This window comes from Papaver somniferum, chromosome 2 (assembly GCF_003573695.1).
Source record: "Papaver somniferum cultivar HN1 chromosome 2, ASM357369v1, whole genome shotgun sequence".
Classification (NCBI taxonomy): Eukaryota; Viridiplantae; Streptophyta; class Magnoliopsida; order Ranunculales; family Papaveraceae; genus Papaver; species Papaver somniferum.
In genome coordinates, this window is record NC_039359.1 from 92,743,225 (window position 1) to 92,753,287 (window position 10,063).

Consider the following 10,063-nt stretch of genomic DNA (forward strand, 5'->3'; position numbering starts at 1 on the left):
TATTTTTGGTTAGTTTCTACTAGAGCTGGCAAACAAGCCAAAACCCGCGGGTTAACCCGTGCCCGACCCGTGAAAACCCGAACCCGGCTCGGCTTGTTTCAAAACAAGCCGGGTTCGGGTTGGAGAAATGTCGGCTTGTGAGTAAACGGGTTAACCCGTCCCGACCCGTGAACCCGCGGGTTCAACCCGTTACGGACATAAAAATGCATTACGCAACCTCCAGTGCAGAACGATATGCATTACGTAATTGAAAGAGTAAATTGCGAAAAAAATCTGACTTAACCGTATGCCTATCCTTGGGTTAAATTTTATCTTCCATCGCTCTAATCTCGACAAATAATTGACGGTCTAGATTGTACACATGATAATAGTGAGGGAAGATACAATCGTGTACACGATCGATGTTGATTGACCACTATCCATTTTCTTTTGGTCTCTCTCTGTCTTGCTTCGTTTCCATGAGTCGATGAGTCCATGACTCCATCATTCTTTCCCATTTTCTCTTCATTTCTGCTGCTCCACTAAGTCTTAATCCCACTATATAAACAGTGCGATTTAGGATGTTATTCTCCATCACAATCACAATGAAGTAAAGTTTGAGAAATGCTATTTTCAAAGTGTTAAGTTGTAATGGCTACTTCGAAAAGGTTAGTTTCACAAAACCCTTTTTTTCCCTTCTGTTTTGGTTCTAAAGGGAAGGGCGTAATGAATTGTGATGATAGTAACGTGGATGATTTCTGGAATGCAGCGATGACACAAGCATCTCAGGTTAAAACAACTGCCATTGCTTCTCAGGTTGATAACCTTCAACTTGCAAATATGGAAGAAGATGAATGTCATCCCGATGATAATCCTAAATCACCCAAAGGCTATGATAGTGATGAAGGTCAAGCTACAAGAGACTATGAGCAATTTCTACAAAGCATCTTAGATGGACAGGACAACAATGAGGATGAAGGTAATGTTGCATTACTCTTCTCTATTCATGTTAATTATTTTAACTTGTCTACCACAAAATTTAACCATGAACTCTTATTTTGTAGGTCGACAAGGTGAGGAGGACATTGGCAGGTAGCAGTGGGAGAAACGATGAAACAGTGATAGGCCATCTTGAAAGATGATCATCAATTGGGATTTACAGACGTGTTAATACGGGCTAACCCGTGAACCCGTGGGTTCAACCCGTTACGGGGACGGGTTGAAGAAATGACAACCCGTGAAGAATTTCAACCCGCGGGTTTCAACCCGTATTAACCCGTACCCGTGGAACCCGTAACGGGCCAGCCCGGCCCGCCCGTTTGCCAGCTCTAGTTTCTACGGCCTTAGTATTTTAGTCGGTGAAAGAGAGAAAGGCGGGCACAACAACGAGGGTTTAGAGACTCATTATCTTCCTTCTTTCGTTCCTCTCGACAGTTTCTGCGTCGTCGTCATCAAAACTAGGGTTAAAACTCAACACAGATTTCTGGTATGTATCTTCACTTCTACTTAATAATTATAATCTCATCTTTATTTTTCTCAATTAACCACTCCAATTCTGCCTCTTTTTTGAATATTATTAGGGTTTGTATTTTACATCTATTGCCTCATTTCTAGTACTGTTAAAATTGTATGTGCGTCTGTGTATTTCTCAATCGTATTTGGTATTCAAGATGTTGTTGTTTTTCATCGGATCTGATGATTATTACTCGTATCCTCACTGTTTGCAGAGATTTTCCAGGTTACCGGATTTATTGAGACTCGTAGGAGAATACAATATGGCTTCGAAATTTTGGACGCAGGTTGGTTGAGTTTGTTTAATTTCGAGTTTGAATTTTGTTGAATTAGTTAATGGAAGAATGAATAATTGATGATTATTTTCTCTTTGGTTATTAGGGAGGAGGTAGTGATACCGAGGAGGAAGAGGAGAATAGTACGGGAGGAGAAACAGACATTGAGTCTGAGAACGAACTCGGGGAAGCTCCTGAAAGGCAAACTGGCAGAATCAACAAATATTTAGACAAACCCGGAGGTTATGGAAGTGATAGTAGTGATGGCTCAAATAAGGTAAGGGTCATTAAATCTGCTAAAGATAAACGTCTTGATGAGATTAAAGCAACTGTTGAGCAATTAAAGAATGGTATGAAGATTAATGACTGGGTTAGCCTGCAAGAGAATTTTGATAAGATGAATAGGCAACTTGAGAAGGTTATGAGAGCCACTGAAGCTGTAAAGGCTCCAACTCTTTACATCAGAGCCCTTGTCATGTTGGAGGATTTTCTGGCTGAGGCATTAGCCAACAAGGAAGCAAAGAAGAAAATGAGCAGCAGCAATGCCAGGGCATTGAATTCCATGAAACAGAAACTGAAGAAGAATAGCAAGGACTTTGAAGATCGTATTAAGGATTTCAGGGAGAATCCTGTAGAGAGTGAGCCTGAAAAGGAGGAGTTTGCAGAGTCAGAGGATGATGAATCGGAAGAAGAGGTTGAGGAGGACCCATCAAAGGCTAACATGTCAGATCCAGAGCCTGAAGCGGGACCCGACCCAAATAAATCTCGTTGGGAGACACAAAAGTCGAAGAAAGATAAGATTTTTGAAGGACTCATTGGGAAAAATCCTAGTGAAATCTCATGGGATATAGTAGACAAGAAACTGAAAGAGATTGTAGCTGCTAGGGGTCGAAAGGGAACTGGACGAGTTGAGCAGGTTGAGCAGCTCACCTTCTTGACAAAAATTGCTAAGACCCCTGCTCAGAAGCTTGAGATCCTCTTTTGTGTTGTCTCTGCTCAATTTGACGTGAACCCTAGTCTTAGTGGGCATATGCCTGTAAATGTGTGGAAGAAGTGTGTGCAGAACATGCTCATTGTCCTTGATATCCTTGAGCAGTATCCAAATATCGTGGTGGATGACTCTGTTGAGCCCGAGGAGAATGAATCCCAAAAAGGTGCAGATTACAAGGAGAAAATTCGGGTTTGGGGGAACTTGGTCTCTTTCCTTGAGCGTATTGATGGCGAGTACATTAAGAGCTTGCAGACCATCGACCCCCACACACGTGAGTATGTGGATAGGCTGAGAGACGAGCCCAATTTCTTTGTCCTTGCCCAAAATGTTCAGCGTTATTTGGAACGGGTTGGGGATTTTAGGGCAGCTGCAAAGGTTGCTGTAAAACTGGTTGAGGTTGTATATTACAAGCCTCAAGAGGTTTATGATGCAATGAGGAAGCTTGCTGAGGAAACAGAGATTGGAGGAAATGTTGAAACTGAGGCAGGAGATGAGGCCCAAGTGACCACTGGCCCACCAGCTTTTGTTGCTACTCCGGAACTTGTGCCACGGAGACCCACTTTTCCTATGAGCTGCAGAACAATGATGGACGTACTAGTCTCTCATATCTACAAGTATGGGGATGAGCGCACCAAAGCTCGTGCAATGCTTTGTGATATATATAATCGGGCCATCATGGATGAGTTTGCAAGTTCCCGAGATTTGCTTCTAATGAGTCACTTGCAAGATGGGATTCAGCAGATGGACATCTTAACTCAGATACTTTTCAATAGAACTATGGCCCAACTCGGTTTATGTGCTTTTAGAGCTGGATTAATTACAGAGGCACATGGATGCCTTTCAGAGCTCTATGCAGGTGGAAGAGTAAGGGAGTTGATTGCACAAGGTGTATCGCAGAGCCGTTATCATGAGAAAACTCCAGAGCAGGTAAATATTGCTTTTATTGCGACACTTGGATCTTCAAATTTCCCTGAATATTATATAGTAATTGCATTATGTACTGCTTGAGAAAGAAAGGAAAAGCCCATTTAACTCAGCTACTCGTGTTTGAGTAAAGCCACCCATCACCTACCTTGGGTGTTAGTTTTATTTACTATGGTTGAAAAGAGTGACGGTTGATTTTGGCTTCCCATTTTACAAGTGGGTGAACCAAAAGAAGTTGTCCTAATTCTTGAACTGGTCTTTCAAACTTGAAAATGGTGTAACCTAGGACTGCTGTTTACATAATTTACATTCAATGTGAGCCCCCAATGTGCTGTCCATTACTGGCATGTATTATTTTTAGCCTAACAGAAACAGGTAGAAAAAGTTTCTGGGAAGTTTTTTTTAGCTGCAGTCTATCTTGATGAGTTCGGATCATTCTGGATACCAATCATAGGATTTTCCTGATCTAGTTGTTTAATGTAGCTTGTATCTGTGATAGGAGGCAAAATATTTGGGTGGTTAGTTTTCTGGTTTTCATTCATAGGGTTGAAGGTTTGCTTTGATATTTTTTTTGTTTCTGATGGTAAATATAATTCTAAGGCACAATTTAATTATCTGGGAAATTTTCTGTCACTTAGGAAAAATTGGAACGCAGAAGGCAAGTGCCATACCATATGCACATAAATCTCGAGCTTTTGGAGTCCGTCCATCTTATATGTGCGATGCTCATGGAAGTCCCCAACATGGCAGCCAACAGTCATGATGCCAAACTCAGAGTCATTAGCAAGACGTTCCGCAGGTTACTTGAGGTCAGCGAGAGGCATACCTTCACAGGACCTCCAGAAAATGTGCGAGACCATGTCATGGCAGCAACTAGAGCGCTAAGCAAAGGAGATCACGAGAAAGCCTTTGATGTCCTTAAGTCCCTTGACGTGTGGAAGCTCCTCAGAAACCAAGAAAACATCCTTGAGATGCTCAAGGCCAGAATTAAGCAAGAAGCCCTTAGAACCTACTTGTTCACCTTCTCCTCGTCTTATAAGTCCTTGAGCTTGGACCAGCTTACTGCTATGTTTGACCTGTCTGAAGCCCAGGTACACAGCATTGTAAGCAAGATGATGATTGTGGAGGAGTTGAATGCGAGTTGGGACCAGCCTACCAAGTGCATCATGTTCCATGATATGAAGCACACAAGATTGCAGGCTCTGGCATTCCAATTGACAGAGAAGATTGGCATCCTTGCAGATAGTAATGAGAGGGCATTTGAGGCGAAATCAGGCGGAGGGCTAGATGGGCTTCCCCAAAGGCGTAGGGATGGTGGTCAGGATTATGCTGGAGCTGTTGGAGGCAGGTGGCAAGAGAACTCCTCTCAGGGTAGGCAAGGTGGGTTTGGTGGACGCTCAGGATATGGTGGTGGGCGTCAGTTCTCATCTGGGGGGAGAGGATATTCTAGGGATCAAAGAAGTGGAGGGCAGGTTCGCGGAGGAGGTTACTCATCAGGCTACCAGAGCAACCGTTATCAGGATGCAGGAGTCGGGAGGACTTCTTATCAGGATGCAGGAGTCGGGAGGACTTCTTATCAGACCGGTTCAGGGGGGAGAGGAGATCCTTCAGTCCGCATGGTCAGTCTTAACAAAGCAGGGCGTGCTTACTGAGATGCAGAAAGAGTAGTCTTTTAGTTCTGCATGTTTAACTTTTATGTTTAGTCGACTTGGTCCTTAATTTTTATGTTTTGTCGAGACTTGGTACATGAACCATATGACCGGCTGATTTCAGTTTTGTTCAGTTAAACTAAAGTGTAATTTCTTAGTCACTTAAAATTATTTTCATGCCAACTGACCTCTTTCAACTCCTGCCCCAAATGAATATTTCAAGATATTTTCCATCAAAAAAGATCCAACTTAAACTCTTAGTGTGCAAAATCCGACTTTGGAGCGTGCAAGAGAGGAGAGAATTCAGATGTTCTTTTCGGTCACACTTGTCTCATATTAATCATCTTCCAGGATTCCAATTGTCAGCCAAATCCAATAATGTTTAATGAAATCACACGTGGCGAATGCTCAATGGACAGTTGCAAATCTACTTATCCAACTAGACACTAGAGCAGATAAGGCAAAATATCAGCTGCCTGAAATCAATTCCGCATCACACAAACAAATGTGCAAACCATATACATCCAAATAAGTTCCATTATTTCTCTAGTTTCTATCTGAAACTTGCAAGACAATAATTTTAACACGGCAAGGAAGGAAAAAAGAGTTTGCAGAGAAAAAAAAAAGAGAGGATAAATGGCACACGCAATGGCTTCTACAACTGGATTACGTGGTACCTCACAAGCTGTCTTGGAAGGTAGCCTTCAACTCAACAGCTCTACCCGCTTGAGTGGAGTTAGCAACAACAGAGTAAGCGTGATCAGTCGATCTAGTTCCACAGTTAAAGCTCAGTCATCGGACAATGAAGCTGTAGCTCAGAGTAGTCGCCGAGCTGTCTTGGGCCTAGTAGCTACCGGATTGGTAAGTGGCTCATTCATTCAGCGTGTGCTTGCTGAAGCAAGGCCAATTAAGGTGGGATCACCTCCCAAGCCATCCGGTGGATTGCGTAAGTCTATACTCAGCTACAGTCTAAGCCTTCGTCTCTGGTCTTTATTATGGCAATTTACTTACGTTTGTGTAATTTGGCAGCTGGAACTCTTAACTCAGACCAGGCTAGAGACCTTGATCTACCATTGAAGGAGAGGTTCTTCCTTCAACCACTGTCTCCAACAGAGGCTGCACAAAGAGCTAAAGAAGCCGCTAAAGAGATTCTTAATGTGAAGAGTAACATAGACAAGAAGGCATGGCCTTACGTTCAGAACGATCTCCGTTCCCAGGCTGGATATCTTCGTTACGATCTCAAAACCATTATCTCTTCAAAGTCTAAGGAAGAAAAGGCTTCGCTCACAGAACTCACCAACAAACTCTTCAACTCCCTTGACAGCGTAAGTATCAGTGACACATACCCATTCCTTGAGTAGATGGTTTGAGTCAGATTTTAGACGAGTCAGATCTTTAAAGTGAGTTTATCGATGACCCGACTCTGTTGTGATTTTTTTTTTGTCTGGTGTTCTTCAGCTGGACAATGCAGCAAAGATCAAAAGCAGCGAAGCAGCAGCGAAGAGCTATGCCGACGCTGTAGTATCTCTGAATGATGTTATTGCCAAGCTTGGTTAATTGTTATTAATTATATTGAAAGAATAATAATCTGCCTTCGCTCTTAATTTCTTAACGTACCTTCTTCAAGTCTTCCTTTTGGCACATTTTATGGATGTCGCAAACCTAGCTGACAAACCTCTTAGCTAATTACAACGGACCTACGAGATTAAGCAGTTCTTAAACGTTTTCTTCAAAAGACATCAAAGAACAAAAGATTATTTCACCAATAAGATAACTTTGGCAATAGTTTTGCGTCTTCCACCATGCATTCTTCTATTTCTGACCTTCCATACTTCCCACGTAATCGCGACGGAGTCGTCTGCCAAACGTTCTCTCTTTTTTTTTCTGCCTTGCCGTCTGGTGCATTTGATTATACCAAGTGTTAATAGATCAAAGTACTAATTGGCGTCCTAACTATACTTAGTCAATGATTATTATGAAACTTATTTTTGTAATGAAACTCACCAATCAATGGTGTGAGACTGTTGAATTGGAATGTGGATCTCAAGCAACAAATAAACAAAGCCGTAAAAATGGACACACGAGGAGGAGCACAAAGTAAACTCGAAATTGTTGTGTCTGTAACAATAAAACACTCAAGAAAGATGTTAGAATAAAAAGATTAATTTCTGGAAGGTAAATAAACACTCAATTGGACTGCAAACAGAGGACAGAGTCACGTGTTCAACACGCTGTCCTTAACACGATATTTGACCGGTACGCCTCAAGAATGAGTGATGCCTATACCCTGTGGTCAAGTTCGTATCCAGGATCAAACTGCCCGTTGCAAGCACTGTTAGCACTACAGTACTTGCCCACTCTTACGACCCTAAATAGCGATTGCGCACGGAATGAAAAATAAAGGACCACACAGGGGGAGAAGACGAAAAGAAGAGGATAGTAGCTCTTCTGGACACAAAAAAAAATGAGAGAAAGTGATCGCTTTATATAGGGGAGAATAGATAGAGGTCTCATAAACGCGCATTAATTTCAATTAATTCAAATTTTTTCCAACGGTTTTAAACGTTCATGCATCACTTAATATCGATTTGAAACGTTCATGCGTCATTATATTTGATATAAAACGTTCATGCAAATTTAAGTTTGATATAAAAACGTTCATGCAAATTTAAGTTTGATATAAAACGTTCATGCAAATTAATGTTCATGCATAAACGTAATGTTGCCCAAAGAATTATTTTGTTTCAAATATTAATTCGATAATTCAAAAGAAATTTTGCCAAAAAATATAAGTCTTGACCCACACCCGCACCCGCACCCGCACCCGAGCCCGCCCCGCCCGCCCGCCCGCACGGACAGACGAGAGTCAGATTTTAAAGGAAAAACATTTTCAAAAAACACAGCATCCCTAGACTCCATAATAGTATTTACACCAATTTCAGAAACATCAGAATTCACAACCATAAATCTATATGCAGGTGTATGCTCAGGACACCCTATGAAGACACAGTCAACAGTTTTTGATCCTATCTTGGTTGCTTTAGGTTTAGGGATCTGAACCTTATCCAAACACCCCCACACTTTAAAGTATGCTAAAGAAGGTTGTCTACCTTTCCACAGTTCGTATGGAGTTTTATCTGATCCTTTAAAAGGTACTCTGTTCAGGATATAGCAGGCTGAGAGGACAACTTCCCCCCACAAGTTCGAAGGTAATCCTGAACTAATTAACATGGCATTCATCATCTCCTTAAGGGTGCGGTTCTTACGTTCAGCTACTCCATTCGACTGAGGTGAGTAAGGAGGGGTAACCTCGTGTATTATGCCATGTTCTACACAGAAATCTCCTATAGGAGTTATGTACTCGCCACCACGGTCAGACCTAATGGTTTTAATGGTAGTATTCAATTGGTTTTCAACTTCTAGTTTATACCTATTAAATGCTTCTAAGCCATCATCCTTACCTCTAAGCAAATATATATGACAGTACCTAGTACAGTCGTCTATAAAAGTTACAAACCATTTCTTGCCACCTCTAGTTTGAACTGATTTCATGTCAACTAGGTCTGAGTGGATTAATTCTATGGGTTTAGAATTTCTATGAACATTTTTGCTAAAAAATTTTCTAGCATACTTTGATTCTACGCATATTTCACATTTGTGTTCCTTTTCCAAACTAAATTTGGGTATGCAGCCCACATTGGCTAGTTTAAGCATTGACTTAAAATTTACATGTCCAAGTCTACCATGCCAAACGTTCAAAGACTCACAAACATAAGCAGAAGAATCATTATTATTCATTACAGCAGAGTTTACATTAAGCTTATACAAACCCTCAGTCTTATAACCCTGCCCCACATAATCCTTACCCTTAGTTACAACACATTTCCCAGATTCTATTACAATTTTAAAACCCTTATCATCTAAAACAGCACAAGAAACAAGATTTTTGCAGATGTCCGGAACATGAATAACTTCATTCAAAGTGAGAGTCTTGCCAGAAGTGAGCTTGAGCCCAACTTTGCCTTTTCCTACAACCGCAGCTGCAGATGAGTTACCCATATAGAGTTTCTCTCCTTCCCCTACCTTATTGTAGGAGGTGAACATTTCTTTGTTCCCACAGACATATTTGGTAGCCCCATAGTATACCCACCAGTCTCTCACATTTGTTACCAAATTTACTTCAGACACCGTGCCAGAAAATTCATCTTTGTTGTTTTCAACCAAATTAGCATTATTTTTCTTTTTTAAGGTCCTTACGGTTTCTACAGTGAACCGCCATATGGCCAGGATTTCCGCAAGCATAACAATCACCCTTAATTTTATTAATGCTAGATTTAGGTTTCTGAAACATACCTTTCTTGCCTGGAGGTTTCTTGGAGTTGTTTCGGTTCTTATCAGCATTGGAACTTTTGTGTTCAGTCACATGAGCTTTGTAAGACATGTCCCTTGAAGAAGATACATTTTTGTCCTTGGAGCACAACAATTCTTTAACTTGAATTTTCTTACCCAGTTCAACCATAGTAACTTCAGCAGTTTCATGTCTCAGTTTCTTCTTGTACTCGGACCAGGAAGTAGGCAATTTCTCGATAGCAGTAGACACTTGAAAAGTTTCATCAATCACCATACCTTCCGCAAGAATTTCATTCATAATTTGCTGGAGTTCAAGGAATTGATCAACCACAGATTTGTCATTCACCATTTTATACTCATAAAGCCTAGCTACCAAGAATTTC

The 10,063-nt window shown here is 41.2% G+C and overlaps 2 protein-coding genes across 2 annotated transcripts; both read left to right on the top strand.

Annotated features, from left to right (window-relative positions):
- Positions 1-1,366: 1,366 nt before the first annotated feature.
- On the top strand, positions 1,367-5,523 carry LOC113348418 (eukaryotic translation initiation factor 3 subunit C-like). The gene is made up of 4 exons (XM_026592181.1): positions 1,367-1,465; positions 1,707-1,778; positions 1,873-3,684; positions 4,320-5,523. The coding sequence occupies exons 2-4, from the start codon at positions 1,755-1,757 to the stop codon at positions 5,331-5,333; spliced, it is 2,850 nt and encodes a 949-aa protein (XP_026447966.1). The 5' UTR covers positions 1,367-1,465; positions 1,707-1,754; the 3' UTR covers positions 5,334-5,523.
- Positions 5,524-5,817: 294 nt separating this feature from the next.
- Positions 5,818-6,952, top strand: LOC113348419 (oxygen-evolving enhancer protein 3-2, chloroplastic-like). Its single transcript, XM_026592182.1, has 3 exons — positions 5,818-6,276; positions 6,360-6,655; positions 6,789-6,952. The coding sequence occupies exons 1-3, from the start codon at positions 5,967-5,969 to the stop codon at positions 6,885-6,887; spliced, it is 705 nt and encodes a 234-aa protein (XP_026447967.1). The 5' UTR covers positions 5,818-5,966; the 3' UTR covers positions 6,888-6,952.
- The last annotated feature ends 3,111 nt before the right edge of the window (positions 6,953-10,063 follow it).